A 21,956-nucleotide genomic window follows, 5' to 3' on the forward strand; every position below is an offset into this window, starting at 1 on the left:
ATCCCTTGTTTCCTTCAATGTTCAGGATAAGCTATATCTCTATCTTCTTCCTTTAAATTACCTTGCATCAATTGTGTGTGTGTGTGTGTGTGTGTGTGTGTGTGTGTGTGTGTGTGTGTGTGTGTGTAGAATTAGTATTTACCTATGTAAATATGTATTACCTTTTCAAGGAAGTTTGTAAGTTTCTTGAAGGTAGATACCATTTCACATTTCACTCTTTGTTTCCTCATTATCCAGGACTGTGATTGGTACATGATCAATACTTAATAGATATTTGTTGAAAGATAAATGATAAATAAAATAGACACTGAACTACTTAAAAAGGTATAAGGGTGATCCATAACTAATAATCATCACCTTAGTAAATTCTGTTTAGTAATATTCTGATTATTAACTTAAAAACGAAGTCAGGATGAGGGTGTATTTCTCAGGGTATCAGGAAGATCCTCATCAAAAACTGTTCACTGCTACTTTCACTATTAGGATGCTGAAATAAAAGCAGTTAATCCTTATTTCTCTTTAAACAGGAAGGGCTTAAGCAAAGGTTACTGTTGTGTTCTTGGGCTTGCACTTTCTGACACACTCTTATCTCTGTCTGTTTGTCTCTGTCCTTCTAAGTCTCTGTCTCCTGTCTGTCTGTCTCTCTCCCTTTCTTCCCCTTTCCCTCTTTCTTCCCTCCTCTCTCCCTCTTCCTCCTTCTCTTCTTTATTTACCTGCTTGAAACCTTTGTCTCTTGATGGATCCTCGCCCTTGTCATGCCCCCAAGTGTGAGAGTCACCCAAAGGGAAATTTGTCCTAAGTTTCTTTATCTCTCTCACTTAGTGACTTCATCAATAACTATGAGTTCAATTATTATCATCATGGCAATAGGGAAAATTAATATAAAGAGAGAGTTTGAGGGAGGAATGAGACAGGGAATAAATACTGAGTTTAAATTCAGCAAGGTCTCTGAGAACCTGATCACCTTGTATTTAATGATTCAGATTTCCATTCTGATCTTCTTTCTTAAACAATTCTTCCTTCTACATATTTGGAGGAAAAACAGATTGATGACAATCTATTTCAGTACCATGGAGGATGGGTTCCAAAAAACAATGATACTTACAGTCTTGTCTTCACTGCCTTTCCACCTATTACATAGGAATTTGTAATCAAATAAACTGTCAAGTAAAGCCTAGAGTTTAGACACCATACATATTGGAGAGGATATGAAGGATGTGATCATTTATCCCTATGATGATCAAATCAGTGTTCTCACTGAGAATGATTCAGGATTGTAGGTTTGCTAGGTAAAAATGCTTGTTCTTTTGTCACTGCCTAAACCCTTAAGTCTATCCACTTCACACACACACACACACACACACACACACACACACACACACACAGCAAAATTCATAGTAAAAACACTGATCCTAAGGGCAATAAAGGGCCAGATATTTAGCACAAATGGGTATAGAACATTTCCAGTGTGTCCTACATGCAGGAAAGATAAGGGACATTACTAAGAGAAAAGATAATGAACCAGGAATGAACAGCCCAAGTTAGCACATCTAAAGGTTAAAAAACCAAAAAAGTGGAGACAAAGTATCGAAAACTTTGAACAGATTCTCTATGGAAGATCTATGGAAGAATGTAAATAATAATATCATAGGATGAAAAACCTGAATGGATTGTATTGTCCATTAATGGAGGTAGTACTCACAACATTGAGAAGATATATCCACTGACTGGATGGAAGTCAAACTCTTAATGACTTCATGCTAGGTAGACTCTTTTTCCTTTTTAAAGGATGATATACTTTGAGTTATATTGGAAAAAATAATTTTATATTATTTGTAGGCAATAAAATGCAAAAGATATGGTATCATTTTTGCTAAAATGGTTGTCTATATATTCAGTAAGAATTCTCTGTGTGACAATATATCCAAGTTGAGGAGGACATTGAAACTAAAAGAGGTTAAGAAATGGGAAAGCAGAATTATCTTTCCAGGATTCAAGAGAATACTTTTGCTTTGGCAGTTTTTATTATTAAACTTCTTTCTTCAATTAATTTGGACTTTATTACAAGTACAGTCCTTATCCCTTATACATTACTTTGTTTTAGATAAAAATTTCTCAATGGTGATTAACTAAATATGATAAAGAGTCTAAAACAAATGTTTACCAATTTTGGTGTATATTTCAGATAAAATGCCAACTAATGCCCAAAGCAGAAAATAATTAGAAAAAAAAATCACTGCTTACATAGCCATTTATATAACTGATCATTCTCTTTAAATAAGTTGATTTGCCTAGTTTAAGTCATTGGTAATTATCAGCAAATATATATATGAATTTAAAATATATGTAGATTTAAAATTTCTTGAGTTTTAGGAAGCTAACCATTAGTCAAACATTAGTATCCTCAAAGAAAAGTTTTAAATGATTTTAGAATCAACCACACTATTCTTAAATCTCTATAATAAAAAAAAAAATTCTTTATATCTATGTTAATCTGTTTTTACAAATCATAGGATACTGTTCCCTTATATAGTTCTTTTGCATTTGACCACTTTCTCCAAAAATCCCTTAATATTTTACTTCTGTCATCTAAATATCAGATGGCATTTCATCACAGGGATTAGGGAATTTTATATGGTGTATGTAGCAAAGAAGTAATAGGACAAGTCAGAAAGAGATTCACTAATATGTTTTAAGTCCCTTAACTCTATTGCATCTTATATGCATATTTTTTTAAATGATACAATTAATTATCAGTACTAGCTTTCATAGGTCATCTGGTTCAAAGCTTTGTTATATGAAAGTGACATTACTATTTTCTTATATTAATTAATTTTATGAATTTAGTTTGTTGCCTTGTATAAATATTCTGATGATAATTGGTTAAACATAATTCTGATTTGTTATTTACTACTAACATAATAATTACAAAATATTTTACAAAATTTACTAACATCATTCATTTATTACATGAATCATTAAGATACAAAAAATCTTCTTCCCTGCCAGTGCCCTCTTGATATTTGAAGAGGATATTTTTTATTAAATTCAAATTATTCTTTTATACATGTTAAAATGTTTTATTAGTATGAGGTGGATAATGTTATATTGTTTTAGAAAGACCACTTTTTCAGGACCTGCATATTTATATTATGAAGTTTCACTGAATAGCATATCTATTAGTACAAAATCTTTTAGCCCTGATGATCAATATCATCAGAATGTTCTTTTATGAATAGTACACTTCTACTTGTAGTTAAGTTTTTTAGCTGTTCAGCTATACACGCAAAAATAATGAATTTTTTCCTTTTTATGAATAATATTTGATATGATTTGTGTATAAATTATTAAAACAGACAAATTGTGAAGTAATATCATATAATGGGTCCTAATTATTTACCACACAGTCTCCTGTATAAAGATCAAGCATGAGAGCTCTTATTAATATACCATTAGTCTGAACACATAATGAAAGGGCAATTTTGAATGACATTTATCAACTCTATAACTGTCAACCTCTATTATGTCCTTAGGGTCTTGCTCTCTTTGGCCTTAGAAGAAAGCATTGCAGAGAATGGAGAAAAGTATTCAGAAATTCACTACTTCTTTTGTTTTACTCAATGTTTTAAGTAGATATGTACCATGCATGACACGTTAGACTTCTCACCTCAAAGATGAATTGTCCCCTCTAACTCATTATTACTAATATACACAAGTAAATGCTTCTTCCCATCCCATATATATAGAATTTGTTATTTCCTCTACTCTTCTAAGTCTTTTATTTTTGTTCCACATTCGGAAATATACTCTGCCCCTATAGTGGGTTAGTGTTTCTGTTTAGTCAAGTGCAGCAGTCACCTTTATTTCCCCAAAGCATCCCCAAACCTTTTTCACCAGCTGTGATAATGTCAAAGGAAGTTCTATGGCTGTCAGAATAAAGGCTTTTGAGATACAACTAAGCCCTAAGGCCTGCCAGCATTTCTATATAGAAAGAAATAAGCAGGGACACCATTTTACAACAAAAAGTTAGTGCCAGGAAATACTGCTCCTTGATATTCTTTTAAAAAGATGGATAAGATCCTAACCCAACAGACAATTTATCATACTCTTCTCTATATCTTTATCTGTAGATGTCACAATATGCCTGCACACAATGGGTTTCCAGATAAAAGACCTGAATTAGGCTATTTCCCTATCCTACAAATTTTTTTAAAATCTAGGATCCAAGGAATTTATTTACTTTTATAGTAATCTCTTAATTTGTTAATGATAATATAATACTAAAAAATGCATTATATAAAAGATGAAAGTTACATTATTTTTATTTATCTATTTACTGCCCAGTAATGATTTTGAGGGCTTATTAAATTAGATTATTCCCCATTAAATTTTCTTGTATTTGGCTAATGAATACAAATTATTATTATACTTACATTTAAATATGTGAGGTATTGTCAAGATCTCACCTACTAAAAACCCCTTTCATTCTTCTCTGAAATAAAATTGATGTTCCGTTTGGATATTCTCTGTTCTCTTGATGAGAACGTAGCACAAGACCATCTGGTAGCTTAGAAAACTGACTTCTTCCTCTATTAAACTTGATAATGCAGAATGACAGTTTATTAAGTAAAAGCCATGCCCTTCCCTGCAACCTATTCTCTCAGTCCCAGAGACATAGTCCTACTCCTATTATATTCCTTCTGCAGATCTGCCTTCCCTTTGCATTGTACCCTTTGGAGCCCTCATTCTATTTTTGACAATTTCTTTTCATCTTAAACCTTTTGTATCTGTGTTTCTTGTGTCTTCTGGTACAGACGATCTGGCTTCCCCTCATAAGACATTCCCTGAGTAGGCATCTTTTATAATACTACATAATGTCTTATCTAATATCCCTTGACATAATGTACCAGAACACAGAGTAAATATATACCTTGCTCCCCACTACCACTTGTGAACCATCTCTTTGCTGACATCTCCTCTCTTGAAATTCACTTCATATAAATACATATTCAAAGTCTAGTGACAATCCTCTGCTCACCCCCAGCACATTCTCCCCTCTCTTGTGATACAGTACTTAATTCATGTCTCCTATCCCTCCCTCCCCCTACTTCTGTAGTTGAGGATGTCAAGTTCCTTGCTGATGTTGCTCCAGGCTATTCTCTCAGTTTATCAACTTCATAAGGTCCCATGACTTACCACTTTACTAAGAGTTGTTTGTTTTTGTTTTTGTTTTTTTTTTCTATCACCCTTAAGCATTCCTCAAACGTAGTTTCTTAGTCTTCCATTTTTCATTGCCCCTCTTTCTTCCTTAATCTACTTTTTGATTAGCCTCTACAGTCTTTATTTTTAGGTGTTTACATAGCCTCCATTTCCTTTCCTTTCCAACCTCAGTCTTTTGCTTAATCTGTTCAATTATATACTTAAATACCTTGCCAAATCTGAATCCTGGGCTACCTATACCATTAGCCTTCTCTGCTCTTAACCATCTTTGAAAAGTGTCCACTCCAAGCAATCTGGAATTATGCCCAAAAAGTTATCAAAATGTGCATACCCTTTGACCCAGCCATACTACTACTGGGCTTATACCCCAAGGAACTACTAGAGAAGGGAAAGGGTCCTGTATGTGCCAAAATGTTTGTGGCAGCCCTTTTCATAGTGGCTAGAAACTGGAAGATGAATGGATGTCCATCAATTGGAGAATGGTTGGGTAAACTATGGTATATGAATGTTATGGAATATTATTGTTCTATAAGAAATGACCAACAGGAGGAATACAGAGAGGCTTGGAGAGACTTACATCAACTGATGCTGAGTGAAACGAGCAGAACCAGAAGATCATTATACACTTCAACAATGATACTGTACGAGGATGTATGCTGATGGAAGTGGATTTCTTCAACATAGAGAAGAGCTAATCCAATTCCAATTGATTAATGATGGACAGAACCAGCTACATCCAGAAAAGGAACACTGGGAAATGAATGTAAACTGTTATTTTTACCTTCTGAATCCAATTCTTCCTGTGCAACAAAAAAAAATTCGGTTCTACACACATATATTGTATCTAAATTATACTGTAATATATTTAACATATATAAGACTGCTTGCCATCTGGGGGAGAGGGTTGGGGGAGGAAGGGAAAAAATCTGAATAGAAGTAAGTGCAAGGGATAATGTTGTAAAAAATTACCCATGCATATGTACTGTCAAAAAAATGTTATAATTATAAAATAAAATAAAAATTAAAAAAAAAAAAAGGAATTAGAATAAACAATGTGAAAATAAAACCAAAAAAAAAAAAAAAAGAAAAGTGTCCACTCCAAATTGACAACTGAGAAAATTGGGGTTATCAGCTATCAGTTTTTTCTTTGCCTTGTTTTTAAATTCCCAAATCTTGTGATAGCATTCCCCATTCTCTCCTTCTTTGAACTAGTTTCAAATTAAAAGGTCATATCCCTCTACAAAATGCTCTTATCCACTGTCTCTAATTTCTAATCTCTATCCATTTAGACTCCTCTATAGCCTAAAGACATATCCCAGTCTCTACCATTCTTAAAATAAAACTATAAAAAAGCACCTTTATTTGAACCCAGAATCTCCTCAAGTTATTTCCCTAGATCCCATCTCTTTCTGGAGCCAAATTTCTATTTTTTAAGGTAAGTTATTGATATTGACTGCCCCCATTTTTCTCTCAATCATTTTTCAATACTTTACAATCTATCTTTTTTGATTTAGATTTGATTTAATTATGATTTACTATCAAGCATGACTCAATTAAAATTCTTCTTTCCACTATTCACTTTTTCTTGAAAAATTTCTTTCTTTCTTTCTTTCATTTTTGATCACCTTTATTTCCTGACAGATCCCTTCCCCCAATTCAGAAATATATACTTTCTGAGGCAGTCAGAGAATAAGAAGAAAAGGGGGAAAGAGATGGGAAAAAAATCAGTTCAGTAAAATTTACCCAGAGGTCCTTAGCAATTGCCTTGCTTCACACCATGGAAGAATTTGTCTACTCATTTTATATATATATATATATATATATATATATATATATATATATATATATATATATATATATATATATATATATATATACACATATATATGCATATATATGTATATATATATATATAATTCATTGTAGTATGTGGTACAAATTATTGATCTAAATCTTATTTCCATAAGACTTTTTTTTTTTCAGTTTTTTTTTTTCTAGTAATTTTCCATAACATTTAGTCAGTGATTATGGCTAAATAGTTAGTTCTTTCCTAAGAAATTTCCATTTTTAGGTTTATCTAACACTAAGTTGAGTTTTGTATTTCTGGTTATTCTCTAACTAGTCTTTCCCATTAAGCTACTTTTCCATATTCATTAACTAGAACCAAATAATTTTGATAAGTATTGCTTTAAGGTCTACAAGTATTATTCCCCTTTCATTTCTATAATTTCTTTATTTCCCTTGATAGTCCAGATCTTTTGCTTTTCAAAATGACTTTGCTACTTCAATTTAATTTTCATCTAGCTCTACAAAAAAATATTCCTTTGATAGTTTGGCATAGCACTAAATCTGAAAATTAATTTCAGTATTATCATTTTATTATATTTGTATTATATAGACATGAACAATTAATACCTCTCCAGTTATTTAACTTTCTTCTTTATTTCTTTAAGGAGTTTTTACATACATAGGTAGTGAAGGTGCTTTAGTAGGCTAATATAACTTCCCTTTATGGCCTCCTGAATTATTTGTTATAATATTGAAATTCTGTGACAACTTGTAGGTTTATATTATACCCTGTAATTTTATTAAAGATAATTAATTATCTCAAGGTAATTCTTTGCTGCTTCCCTAGGATTTTCTAAGTATATCATTCTTTCCCTAAATCTCACTTCTAATACCTTTCTTATCTCTCTAAAGAATAATGCAACCATCTGAGGCCCTCTAGCTTACAAACTGTCATCCTAGGCACCTCGCTATCTTACAACCTAAGTGTCATCCTTAGACAACTCATTGTCCCTTAACCCCATATCCAATCTGTTGGCACTATTTGTCTATTTTACCTTTGCAACATCTCTCAAATCTATCTTTCTCTCTAGAACAACTATCACTCTGATACAGACTCTTCACTTTATACCTAGACTATTACAATAGCCTACTGATAGGTCCATTTGTCTCAATTCTCTCCTCATTTCAACTCACCCTCCATTCAGCTACTAAAATGATTTTACTGAAATAAAGATCATGTCACCCTACTTAATAAAGTGGTGCTTCCTCCAAGAGCAAATACAAAATTCCCTGTTTGGCATTCAGAGTTCTTCATAAACTAGTTTTCTTCTACTTTGTAGTCTTCTTATACCTTCCTTTCCATATATTTTTCAATCCATGATAGTTGTATTGAAGTGCTTGAAAGATTGTCATGAAAAAGATTTTATTTGTTTTGAATTTCAAAGCCCCAATTTTTTCCTTATATTCGCTAATTATTAGAACTATCTGTAATGTTCTCTGGTTTGGTTTTTTGAGGGTCTGTGGGAGCAGCCTTTGTTTTAGTCAAGTAATCACCATGGGAGTATAGCCAAGTGTTGAAGTCCAAATCCTTTATTATCTCTTGCCTGGGGCTGAGCAACTTTCTTAAAGGCCTTCCAGAGTCTTGGTTTCAGTGGAGAAGCTAAGGAGGACAGCCCTGCCACCAAGGTGGTGTGAGATGGGATGAATCTGAGTCCAAAGGCTTGTGTTCCAGCCTCCACCCTTCTGTCCGCTTGTCTTCTCTGTCTCTTTGAATCTGAAGGCTTTCTGAGTCCCAGCTTATATGCTCCACACTGAGCATAAACCAATCATTATATAACTAGGAAACCATTATTTGTTGTAAGATTAAATCAATCATACTGAACCATACTAAACTAGATAATCATTGTCTCATCAATTCCACTTATTACCTTCTAAGCATGCTTGTTTCAAGTTCAGAGTTCTGGCCCATAACAACTATCCAAAAGTGAAGGAAGTCCTCTAGAACTAGTGGGTTCCCTTTAATTGAACATAGAGACTGGCCTTCTACTAGTTAAATGTCTTATGGGAAAGACTTTTTTTTTTGGGGGGGGGGATATGGATTATATTCATATAGCCATTGGCTTCCTTCAAAATATGAAATTTCTGTTTCTATGGGTTTTTAAAAATTATTTAATATCAAAGCTAAAACATTTTGATAATATCTACCTATACATTCTAAAGTACTTTGTTCAAGCATCACTTAAAAAAAGAAACATCATACAATTAATCTTATTTTATAGGTCAGGATACTGAGAGAACAGTTAATATAAAAGTTTTACAATAAATGTAGAACTTAGGATGTATTATGCAGTCTTAAGGCATAACCAGTGTCATAACCAGAGGAATTTGTGAATGAGCCAAATATGAAGTTGGGTATTCATTAATATAGACATATAGTCAAATGCAATTTAATACCAATATATCACACAAGAATTGGATATCACTAGAATTTCTGAACTAGTCATGCTCAATTTTCTATTGCCAACGTGTAATACATCATACACAATTGAAAAACCTTTGCTACCCTTAAGTAATTCTATTGGTTTTCATATATTTTATATCAGCTATTACTTTTATTCAGAACTTCTCTAATTCATGCTATACTATATCATATGTAAACAGACTGTCTAATATTTTAGAAAATGAAAAGGTTTTCAGTCTCTGAAAGGACCAATAATGTAATAAAAATATAATTTCCTTTATGACATTTAGTTGGTTTTTGTCTGGGTCAAATGCAGAGACATTTCTTTGAAGTCTAGGGGTGGGAAAGAGGAATTGCCTCATATTTTTAAACCTTGGGAAGTTTCCTTCTGTTCATAATATAGGGGACTCAGAACAATGATTTTTATGTGAATATATACAAGAATGATTAAGATATCTACATTACATAATTTGTCTCATGCCAAGTTTTTATACATTGAAAGGCAGCAACGGACAGTGGAAAGAATTAGACTGGCTGGAAGTCTGTATTTCAGTTTTAGTTACAGCTCTGCAACTTTCTCTATTAGGCAGTGATTTCACACGTATGATCAATATTCTGTTGCTTGCATTCTTAAGAGGTTGGGGAGGAGCAGGAACAAGAAAAAGAAAATTTAAAACTCAATAATTTTTTAATTATTTTGAAGAAATTTACAAGTAATTGGGAAATATTTAATGAAATAAAAATATAGTAAAAAAACATTAGGCAAGTAAACCTACAAGTCTCAATTTGCTTATTTGTAAATGAGGATAATGAAACCTTCCCTAAATACTTTACAGGGTTGTGGTATGGTTCAAATGACATAATGTCTGTCAACATATTATGAGGGGCTATATAAATGAAAAGTATTATTATCATTAGAATATGTTGTAACAGTAAAATATAATAAGCTCCTTGAGTACTGTGGCTATATTACTTGGATTTTTATAGTCAGCACCTAATCTCAATATGTAGCAAGTGGTAGTTTAACAAATTATTATTTATTGATTACTGTTACTAAAGATAACAGTAATTATAATGTCACAAAATAGGTTGTTAATATCATATTGATATTCTACTGATAATATTGTTAATGATACCAAACAAATTCCATGTGATATAGAAGCAATAAATACCACTAATTGATAGATATGTGATGAGACAATAATATTAGACTACATACCTGTATTTCTCTAGACGCTTGAGATCTTATGATAGTTTATGTTCTGTCAATTATTTCAGGATGAAGTGGCACAACCACTGAACTTGTCTGCTAAACCCAAGACCTCTGATGGGAAATCACCCACATCACCCACCTCTCCCCATATGCCAGCTCTGAGAATAAACAGTGGGGCAAGCTCTCTCAAAGCCTCTGTCCCAGCAGCATTAGCCAGTCCTTCAGCTAGAGTTAGCACAATAGGTAAGTTAATCTTTTTATTTTAAAAAACAATTTACAGCTGGTGTTCTAAAATGTTCTTAAAAATGGCCACTGGTGTTCTACATATGGTTCTGGTTCAACACAATGCAAATTCAGTGCAGTTCAATGAACTGTGTAGTCAGTGAAAACTATATAAACTCATTTTGAGCTGAAACTAAAGATATGATGCCTCCTTAAAAATCTGTGTTTATTAATTACTCCTACTCATGAAAATTAGATTGATTACATATTCTCTTTTTATAGTAGAGAACAGGATTTTAAAGTCAGCAGGACTTAAGTTCAAACCCTACCTCAGTAATGTGATCCTGGGCCAGTCATTTAATCTGGTCAGTTTTGATTTTCTCATTTGCAAAATAGAGATAATAATAGCACCTAATTCATAAGGTTTTCATGATAATCAAATAAGAAAACAGATGCATGTAGTAAAATCTCTAATGCATTACATAACTGTTCATTATTAGAAGTGGTGGCCTTAATGTATGAATTATTTATGGGCCAAAACAGCAGAGATCTAGGCCCAACTAATCCTTCCAGAAAACTCAGTGCATAGCCTGTTCCATTAGTATCTTCCTGGGTAAATTCACCCAATTACCAATTTTGGAAATATCCATATTTGCCTACAAGAAATTATATGCAAAAATAAAATCTATCAGCCATGTTAAAAACATCACCAGATGATATCATTGATGTTCAGTCCCATCCTGCTTGGACGCACATCCAAGTTAGAAGCATACATAGTTCTTATGTTCCAGACTTAACAATTGTCATTCTAGTGTAGTGATTTCAGGCATACAATATCAGACTTTTAAAATGCTCCAGACAATGTCATTGCTGCTGCCTTTTGGGGAGAATGGGAGAGGAATCTGGACCTGTAATTTAGTCATTTTGAGGAAGTACAGAAACTCCCTCCAAAGACTAGCTCATCTATAATTTACAGTCTTAAAGAGTTGCCTGAGACAGGGAAAAGTTAAACAAATAGCTTATCACCACCTGTATCATAAGTCAGAGGCAGAACTTGAAATAAGGTCTTTATCCATCCACTCCTTCCTCCAGACTTTTTTTCCCCATCATATTGTATTGTATAATAAAATATCATTCAATTAAAACAAAGTATACATTTACATATAGTGCTTAATAATTGTATATTTTTACTATTATGTATTCTTTTGTTTGGGAGCAGCAAAGTAGTAGAGTGGATAGAATGCTGGACCTAAGTCAGGAAGATTCTCTTTTTCACTTCAAATCTGGTCCCTGGCACTTACATATGTTACCCTGGATAAGTCACTTAACCCAACTTGCTCAATTTCTTCATTTGTAAGTGAACTGAAAAAGGAAATGGCAAACTACTTCAGTATCTCTGCCAAAAACAAAAACAAAACAAAACAAAAGAAACAAACAAACAAAAAATCACTCCAAGTTACAGAGAATGACACAGCTGAAAAATGAGTGAACAACAAAAATTATTTTTTTAAGATCAAACAATAAGTAGTGAATATTCATTCTAATTGGTAATGAGGAAAAACATTATTATATAGGGAGAAAATATTTTATTTGCAATACATAAAATACTTAAGTCCATCAGCTTTGTAATTGAGTTATACATGTACCATTGTTTAATGTGTAACTACATTATTTAATTAAATGAATAAATAATCTATTTGCATTCTTATTAATTCTTTTTCTTTAACTATCTGTCATGTTTAAAAATTGTTCCTGGAAATAATGAATAGTGTCTATTACTATATGTTTAGCATTTAACTAGTATTTTTCAGTAGTAAAATTCCTCTTGGTTTTCTATGAAAAATCTTTTCCATACCTACATCTCATTTTTTCATAGATTTTAGACCTCTACAATTTGCTTTTCTCCTTTCAACAAAAAGCAGATGTTGAAAAGCTGTATGTACCTGTAATGAGTAATAATGTAGCTGGATAAAAGCTGTGAGGATTAATGGAGCTGTAAAGGTCACTCTTGAAAGAAGAATTAATGTGTTAGACCATTAATAAACCATGGAAAACTGTGGACCAAAAGATAACATACTTAAGTTATCATTAATGGCATGGGGCTCTTTGCTATATATCTGCTAACTAGAAATAAAGAAAGTGGCTTTTTTTTTTTGATGTTGCAGAACAATGTTACTGTGTAAAATATAAGAAATAGTGGTTTAAAATGGTGCATAAATGGATAAAGCTGCCCAAAAGTAGAGTTCTTAAAAAATATGAATTTCCTAGAAGAGTGAGAGAGCAGGTTTCTGAATCTGTGACCAAGATGTTGATCTTTGAGAAGTGTTAGAGTTAGGTCTTTAAGTCTCCAGTTTCTCAAGTTTATTATTCTGGCTACAGAATCTGAATTAATTCATCCCATTCCTAGTTATATTGTCTACAACAATTTTATAGTAGAGAATTTCAAAGAATCTAGAACAATGTGGTAGAGACACACTGACAAAATGGTATGTAAAGACAGCTTGATGTATAGAAGAGTACATTCTTAAGAAAATCTTGGCTGAGGTACCAAATGTTTCCCTGGAAAAATTGCCTTCACTGTGTTTTGGTTTCCTCACCTGAGAGGGTTGGTTAACTAAGCAGCCTCTCAGCTTTAAATCCATGATTCCATAATGTGATGTTATTGTTCATTTGTTTCAGTTGTATCTGACTTTTTATGAACCCATTTGGGGTTTTCTTGGCAAAGCTTCTGCAGAGGTTTGCCATTTACTTCTCCAGCTTATTTTACATTTAAGGAAACTGAGGCAAAAAGAGTTAAGTGACTTACTAAGGGTAATATAGCTAATAAGCATCTGAGGCCAGATTTGAACTTATGAAGATGAATTTTCCTAACTTCAGGCCTGGCATTCTATCCACTGAGTGACCTAGCTACTCTCTATGTGATAAACCTGTTTTACTTTCAAGTCCAACAATTTAGTGCTTTTAACAAGTTTTAAAACAAATAAACATATTGCTATGAAGCAAGGGGGGGAGAAGAGAAGTTAACTGTGCCTGAGAAATTATGTTTCTCATTTTTTTCACAATTTGACTTAAGAAGATATATAATGTTCAGATGCTAACATGGGAAAGAATACAGTAAAATTTCTTCATTGTACTAAAGATTTTGGAATTCAAATATAGTTTGTACCTTTGAGTACAACTACCTAAAGATTTTGTGAAAATTAATGTTTATTGCAAATCATTTGCAATATTGGTATCTGTTACTTACATGGAGTGCCAGCTGATCAACCTCATTTTTAAAAACATATTGAAACATATTTTTACAAACTATATCAATTACCTTAATAGTAATCACAATATCCATTTATTGCTACATTAGTTATATAAATACATCTGTTGGAATAAATGTGTGTGTGTGTGTGTATGTGTGTGTGTGTGTGCGTAGACTGTATATAATAAGAAAATATAACTATATCATTGGTCAATAAGTCTTCAACAAAGCACAAATAGTTTATTTCATCACAGAAATATCATAGTGACAGGCAAACATAATAACTAAAAAAGCTGAATAAAGTCTTATTTAGATTCAACTGCCCAATATAGAAATAATTCTCCAATTTAACTCAGAAAGTCACAAATGTCAGGGTTTCATATAATATATTAATTAAAATCTATGTCTCCAAACCCAAGAATGTTTATTTTAAAATGGAAACTTATTTTTTTCGTCTTTCACACACCAAATTAGAAATATATACACATATATTTCAGATTGCATTTTATTCATTTGAGTTCTACTTTCTGTCAATAGTTCACCCACCCCCTCCATAATAATCTAAACTCTCTTTGCATCTATATTAATCATTTTTTCTCTTGCACACTAGTATCTTGGCAGCCAGTGAAAAACATAAGGAGTTCATGCTTTTATTCACTGCTATGTGCCAAACCTTTTCAAGTATATTTGTATTCTGTAAAAACCAAATAGTTCACAGAATACCATTCTTTCAAGTTGGTAGGCAAACTCAAGTTAATAGGTAAAATTATGAGGTAAAACTTCTTAGGACTTATTAATTGAACTGTTTTCTAAGACTATCACTGACTTTTATGAACTATAGTATTTATCTTTTTTCAAGTATATTGCCTAGTCATATGTTTTAGGAATGTTACTTAAACTGTTCATAAGGAAAAAGATGGATAAGAGTAATAAAATATTAAATAGAACTATTTTTAATAGTAGATTTAAACTTAAAAGATTATTTTTAAACCTACTTAAAGTCTAATTGCTAGTTCTTTTTTTTTTTAATTACAAGGAGTTGGAATCACATTGTTTGCAGAAATAATGTCATTGTTTTCAGCAAGATACTTATTAGACCTGCCAGACCTCCTCCTCCCCACCCCAACCATTCTCCCAACAGGAACGTTTCTCTCAACCTTCTTAAGGAAGATCAGAACACCAGGTCCAATCTATGCATAATAATAATATTTTTTAAAAAAATGGATCATTTAGAAACCTAGTTATAAAGCAGTGAACTAATCTGACATCAGTTTCTTCAATAGAAATGTTTTAAGCAGCAAGATAATATTCTGCATTTTTTGGCAATCAGCAGATCAGATAGAAGAGTCTCTAGCAATACAACGAGGATGTGTATTGTAATCTGACATGATTAGATGAGGCTCTTTAGGAACAGAACATTCATAATTGAGACAAAGAAAGAGTATTAATAACACTTTCCTAACACGGCAGTTAGCCATTTTATATTTCCTTTCTTTAATCTTAGTGTTTTTCAACAAATCATGGGATTTAATAGCGTGTTTTGGCAGATTAGAGGATTTATGGCCCAGATGTTTTTTGTTCTAAAAATGGATTAGGGTGTAAAGTTTGCTGGAATCCATGGAACATGTTGAGGCAAGCCGGTCATTTTATGTGTGATTAGTGCCTGCCTTCTGTCTCACAGTCCCTCCATCTGTCACAATTCACCAATGGATCTGGTTAGATTTAGCCTCATGTCACAAACAAGTCCCTTTTCTGGGCAATTTCATATTATAGATTCATTTTATGCCATTTTTTATGCCCTAGTTAAAAGAGAGAGAGAGAGAGAGAGAGAGAGAGAGAGAGAGAGAGAGAGAGAGAGAGAGAGAGAGAGAGAGAGAGAGAGAGAGAGAGAGAGATGATAGATATTAGCTTCCCTTAAAATATTTGAAAAATAGACAAGGACTTAAAGTCTCCTATCAGCATTCCATCCTATGAATCATTTGCAGATTATAATAAGTATAATCTACACTAAAGAAAAAGATGACAAAGTGTCACATTTTAAATTAAGTAGTATTAGTAGATGTGCTTCCGATGTCTATGGTTTAAAAGAAATAATTCAGCAATATATTGTCTAAATTTTAGACTGTGGAGCAGCAACCTCAAATTAGACATCTGACCTTTTATTAGCAGCATGAATTAAGTGTAACATAGTTATGATAGCCACAATTTCTTACTAAACACTTAATGACAATCACTTGGTAACATTCATAGCATGAGATTTATTATCTCAACCATTATGAGTTTCATATCTATAACAAACCACATGCCACCTGTGGTTTATTTTAATATATCTGGGTTTAGGGGAGAAATGACCTTTTTTCAACGGGTTCAAGATCTATTCTCTCTGTCCATAGAAAAATTCAGTCCTGCTGTCCCAAAAGCCCACAAGTTGTCTGTCTAATATTAAACTAAATGTTGAAAATTAAATCAGGTATTGGAGTGTTTTCACTACGTGTTTCCTAGGGTTTCTCATCCAACTGTCAATTTCATTAGAAAAGTTTAATTGCAAAGCAAAGGCTATGTCAAACATTCAGATAAAAATGTAACTCAAAAGCTGTTTTTGATGCCAAGCATCTAGACACTTAGAAACAACCTTTTAAAAATCAACTGATTTTTCCCCCCAGTTTCATTCAGATGTTCTGTCATCATTGCCATTGCTGATATGTGTGATATTTTCACTGTCTCTTTCATTTAATTAAATGCTTAAATAAAATATGAAGGAGTTTTACAGAGCAGACAATTTTATTCTTAACTACATAAAATGATACACTTCCTTCTATCACATCAGGTTATTTAAATGACCATGATGCTGTTACCAAGGCAATCCAAGAAGCTCGACAGATGAAGGAGCAACTTCGGCGGGAACAACAGGTGCTTGATGGGAAGGTGGCTGTTGTGAATAGTCTGGGGCTCAATAACTGCAGAACAGAAAAGGTTAGTTCTTTAAACTAATATGTTACATGAATGTGACAGATATGTTCATATATACATACATATTTATTTTTTTCTTAGTATCGCTTTACACTTTCTTCATAGTATTCCTACTCTTTCTTTCCCTCCATCTTTATGGAACTGCTCCAATCCTATACTCACAAAAATTAAATTTACCAAGACTCAATTAAGAATTAAATTATACTTAAATCCTTCTCTAAATGCTTGACAATTGGTGACAACTAATTCTCTGTTTCATGTGTCAATATGAATTACAATAAAATTAAATTGTCTTTGAAATATGTGGGCCTGAGTAAGAACGTTACTTTATGGAAATGCTCGCATGGTTTGTGCAATGAGCTGGATTTGAAAATTCTGAAGCTTCTATAAGTAGCATAAGCTGGGAGCCGATGCTACATGAGCTCATCTCCTAGGTATCTAGGCTTGTGAGGTTGTCATATATGATGCTCCGTTTCTAATACAGAGATCTGTCAAGTTATATTAGACAAATATGAAACTGGAAAGACATAATCATTTGCAAAAAACACCATGAACTTTTTGTAGAACTTCAAAACTAGAGTTGTTGATTCTAATTTTATAACTCTGTCCGAATTAGCTGTAGGATATTATAAGGCCATTGTCTAGGGAGAGAGTTGCTTTTCTTCATAAGTAATACAATAAGATATTACTCCAAAATGTTCAAAATGATATATGTTTATATTCAGCATTATTTGACTTATATTGAATTGAATTTTTTTTTAAATTCTAGAATCCCATTTTTATAGAGGCAGATAGGGGACTAAGTCAATAAAAGTAAAAAATGATCAGCTACTTAGCACTAACTTGAAAGTTAATCATCATGGGAAGCTTATGAATCAAACAATATTGTCCAGAATGAGCAGATTGCTAATTTGGATAGCTTTCCAGTTTCCCTAGGTTTTATGTGGAGTTTGATCAATAAGCTCTGAGAAGCCAGCAGACTGCATTAAGAATGTGAAATGTATGTATGATTTTATCACCAATGTATTTTTTCCACCAATTATAACAGGGGCGTCAAGGATGTAGAAGCAGTTCCAATTTTATTCACTCCTTAGGGAAAAGACCAAAGAAGGGGTCACTGTTCTACTCCCTGTGTGGCAGTAACTAAAATACAAAGAGGTGGGGCATAGAGACTTTAGGCTGCTTAAAAAGGAGAATACCAGAAGGGAAGGGGAAGAGGAAAGTGTCAGCTATAAGAAGAAATGATCACAAGCATAAAGGAATTTATATTCAAATATTTAAACATTCTTGAAAGGATGCTTGAGCAGAAATTCCTTTTCTCTGCTCCCCATGTAGAAATGAGTTTAACACTCAGCCAGATGCTAATGCAAAGTGACTCAAGCTATTCCTCGCAAGCATAGCTAAATTGCCATTATTTGTTAAGCGCATTGAATTCAGCTGTGGATACAGCAGTTGGTTGCATTCACAAAGCATCTGTACCCTTTTTTTTTTTTAATCCTCCAAAGCAGAGACAACTCTACCTATCTCCCCCCTTCTCTTCCCCTGTGCTGGCTGGGAATTGTCAAGTGACAACCGACCAAATCCTTTTGGACAGGAAGCCTTCATCCTGAGTTCTATATACTTGCAAAGCAGGCCTTGTGGTTGGATCAGGGAGCCCATTAAAAGCACTTTGATGGTATGGAAATTCATCTTCGTGAAGCGCCTAGGCCCCTAAGCAACATGCTGTTTAACTGTGGTTACAGATCAGTCATTCACATCGGAGGGCAGTAATTGTGTTGACGGCTTGTAAGGCAATGGAAGTACATAAAATAATCCTGGGCCCTCCACCATGGCACTGCAAGTTAATCTTCTTTAATACAAATCAGCTGTTGTTCTAACACATGACTTTATGCCGGCTCCAGTGACTCTGCACAGCCTTTTGATTAAGTAACAGGAGTGAAACCATCTGCATTCATTTTATTCTGTTATTTGCCCATTATGGGGGTAAACTCATTTCTTCTTTCCCCCATCTCCATCTAAAGTAATAGCTTATCCCCCCCCCATTAGCACTTTATTTTAGTAAAAACAGTATAAGTGATTTTCCCTTCCTCTTTTGTCAATGGCAACTTTAAATCTCCTTTTTGAAATATTTAAAAAAAAAAAACAAAAAAAAACAACTGGCTGACTGGATTTCATTCTTATTCATGTTTCCATCCTCACTTCTCTTCCTTATGGGTGTTAAATGTGATTAAAAGTTACACTATATTTTCAAGCATGTTTGAGTTCAAGTTTCTTTGGCCTATCCTCAATAGCCTTCAGTAACATTGGAAGAGCTGATGCTCTTCCTTGTAAAGAAGCTTTTATAACTCTTCCTTGAGTTGTCATTCAGTTCTTTTTCTATAGACTCAGTTATCAAGCTGTTACTAGCCTGTCCTTGAGAATAAGCTATACCTGTTTAATTCACAATGTTATCACAAATTATCATTGAGACTTTTTCAGAGAGTTTAAAAATAATTGGAATTCTGGGTGAAAGTCCACATATGCTTATATATACAAAAGAATTTAATAGAGAATGCCCATCTTACTTATCATAGCAAAATAGCAATATTTCTGGAAAGAAGTAGGTTAGTGTGCTAATGCTTCCATACATAGAAACATCAACATGCAGGCTCTGAATCATATGAGGTCTCTTCCTAAATTCTTCCATTTAGAGTTTAATAGTCAGCTACTTGAATCCTTAGCCACATTATGAACATGATAGTTTTTGTCTCTGGCAAATTTTAATTTAATTTTATCTACTGATTGAAGCACAGTACTGAAGAAGATAGATTTTTCTTAGGGGGCAGTAAGGACTTGAGACATGGAACCTGAATCTGTGATTTTATGAGTGCAGTGATCAAAGTGCAGCAATATCTTCATTGCATTCAAACCGGTGATTTGTCTATAATTTAGGGTCTTAGAAAATTGCCTGGGTCAATGAGATGTTAAATGATTTGTCCATTGTCAAAGAGCTTGTATGTGTGAAAAACAGGATTTGAATCCAGATCTTCCTAATTGCAAGGTTGGCCATAATGCTCTATGATACTATAATTACTGTTACTCATTTAATTTTCCTTGCTCATAGATCTTTTATCTTCTGAAGACAACCTTTGACTTCTTAAACCAAAACAATTGATTTCTCCAACCTAGGAAACTGCTGAGATAAGAGAGAAAAATTGTTCAGTTCAGAATAATTTGTAAAAATATAAAAGGTGATATTGGATATTTCCACACTAAACTAGAAAACTCAGTCATAGAAAAATGAGAAACTGGATCATTTTTAGTTTTCTTAGATCTTCATAGAATGTTTTCACCATTCTGCTTGAAATGTGAATTCCCAGAACACTAGCTACATCCATGTTAAATTATAAATGATTTATGAATTATCACTATGCTATATTATCCATATCATTCACACAGATAATGTAGGGAATGTTTTCTTATTCCCGCTAGTTTCATATATCCTCATGTGCTAAGCTGCATGTATTCTTCTGTGCTTCTTGCTAACTGGATGAGGTTCTAGAAGTCTGTAGACTTTTTTTTTTTATTGTAATAACAATAGTTGATGACAAAGGAAGTACTTTGTCCAGTTACTCTGAAATGGAAGAGTTAATAAGAAATCAAAGATTAAACCACCAAGATGAACATATTACAAATGCTACACTTCACATAAATGTTGTCCCAAGTTAAGAGGGTTTAGTTTCAAAAGTAGTAATTGGGCTGAACAAACACAATCAGAGGTATGAATACAGACAACTATGCTTTTCAATGATATAGATCAAAATACATAATGAAATTCATTTTTACTAAAATACATTTTGATTGTGGATTCAAAGATTCCTTCTTCTTATTTTTTTCTAGAAAGTGTTTCCACATACCTTAAAACAGTGTATATCAGATTTCTTGGAAAATTCTGGGACACAGTCTAATTTATAATTGTCATATATAGTTAATTGTAGCTTGATTGTGCATTCAAATATTGTTACCTTTTACCACATTGCTCTGAGATTGCAGCTTTGTATCTAGAGGGAATAAATAAGTACCTCAATCAGGAAAAAAAAAAAAAAAAGGCTCTTTTATTTCTTCTGAAAAAAAAAAAAAAATACTGCCCTACCCGATATATTGGTACAGATTTAATTGTGCATGTAGCCCCATAGCATGAGTTGGAAGTGATCTCAGCATCGGCCTAGTTCAACGCCATACACCAAGGAATTCCCCACTATAACATGCTTTAAAAATTATTATCTAGTCTCTGCTTTAAAACTTTCAATGAAAGTGAACCAAACATCATTCAACTTGTGAACAGCTCTAATTATTAGGGAACTTTTTCAGACAACAAATTTAAACTTGCTTCTTGATTTGCAACTCATTGCTCCTGATTTGACCTTTTGTGGCCAAACAAAAAAAGTCCAATCCCTTCTTCCCATGCTTGAAGGCAGTTATCAGGCCCTGGCCTACCTCTAATTCTTCTCTCCTCCAGGTTAAACAAGCCTAGTTTCTTCAATAATTCTTCATATGATATGGATTCATTGTTCATGATCCTCATGGAACGCCTGGACACTTCAGTTTGGCAGTGTTCTTAAATTATTGTGCTTAAAACTGAACACAATACAACAGACGAGGTCTATATTTATTTGTATATACGGAACTATCACCTTTTTGTTCCTGTAAGCAATGCCTCTTACTGGAACCAAATTGAACTTGCTGCTAATTCAGAACAAGTGTTGCATGTCACCATGTCTTATCTTTCTTATACTTATAAAATTAATTCATTAATTCATTAATACTTACCAATTGTGTATATGCACACAAAC

The 21,956-nt window shown here is 33.0% G+C and overlaps 1 protein-coding gene across 1 annotated transcript in view; it reads left to right on the plus strand.

Moving 5' to 3' along the window:
* The window catches only part of SOX5 (SRY-box transcription factor 5), a 449,917-nt gene that overhangs the window by 391,874 nt on the left and 36,087 nt on the right, over positions 1-21,956 (plus strand). Inside the window, 2 exon segments of the mRNA XM_074268831.1 lie at positions 10,748-10,925; positions 16,982-17,127. Of these exon segments, the coding sequence (XP_074124932.1) occupies positions 10,748-10,925; positions 16,982-17,127 (324 nt within the window).

The sequence above is a fragment of the Sminthopsis crassicaudata genome, chromosome 5, assembly GCF_048593235.1.
Source record: "Sminthopsis crassicaudata isolate SCR6 chromosome 5, ASM4859323v1, whole genome shotgun sequence".
Lineage (NCBI taxonomy): Eukaryota > Metazoa > Chordata > Mammalia > Dasyuromorphia > Dasyuridae > Sminthopsis > Sminthopsis crassicaudata.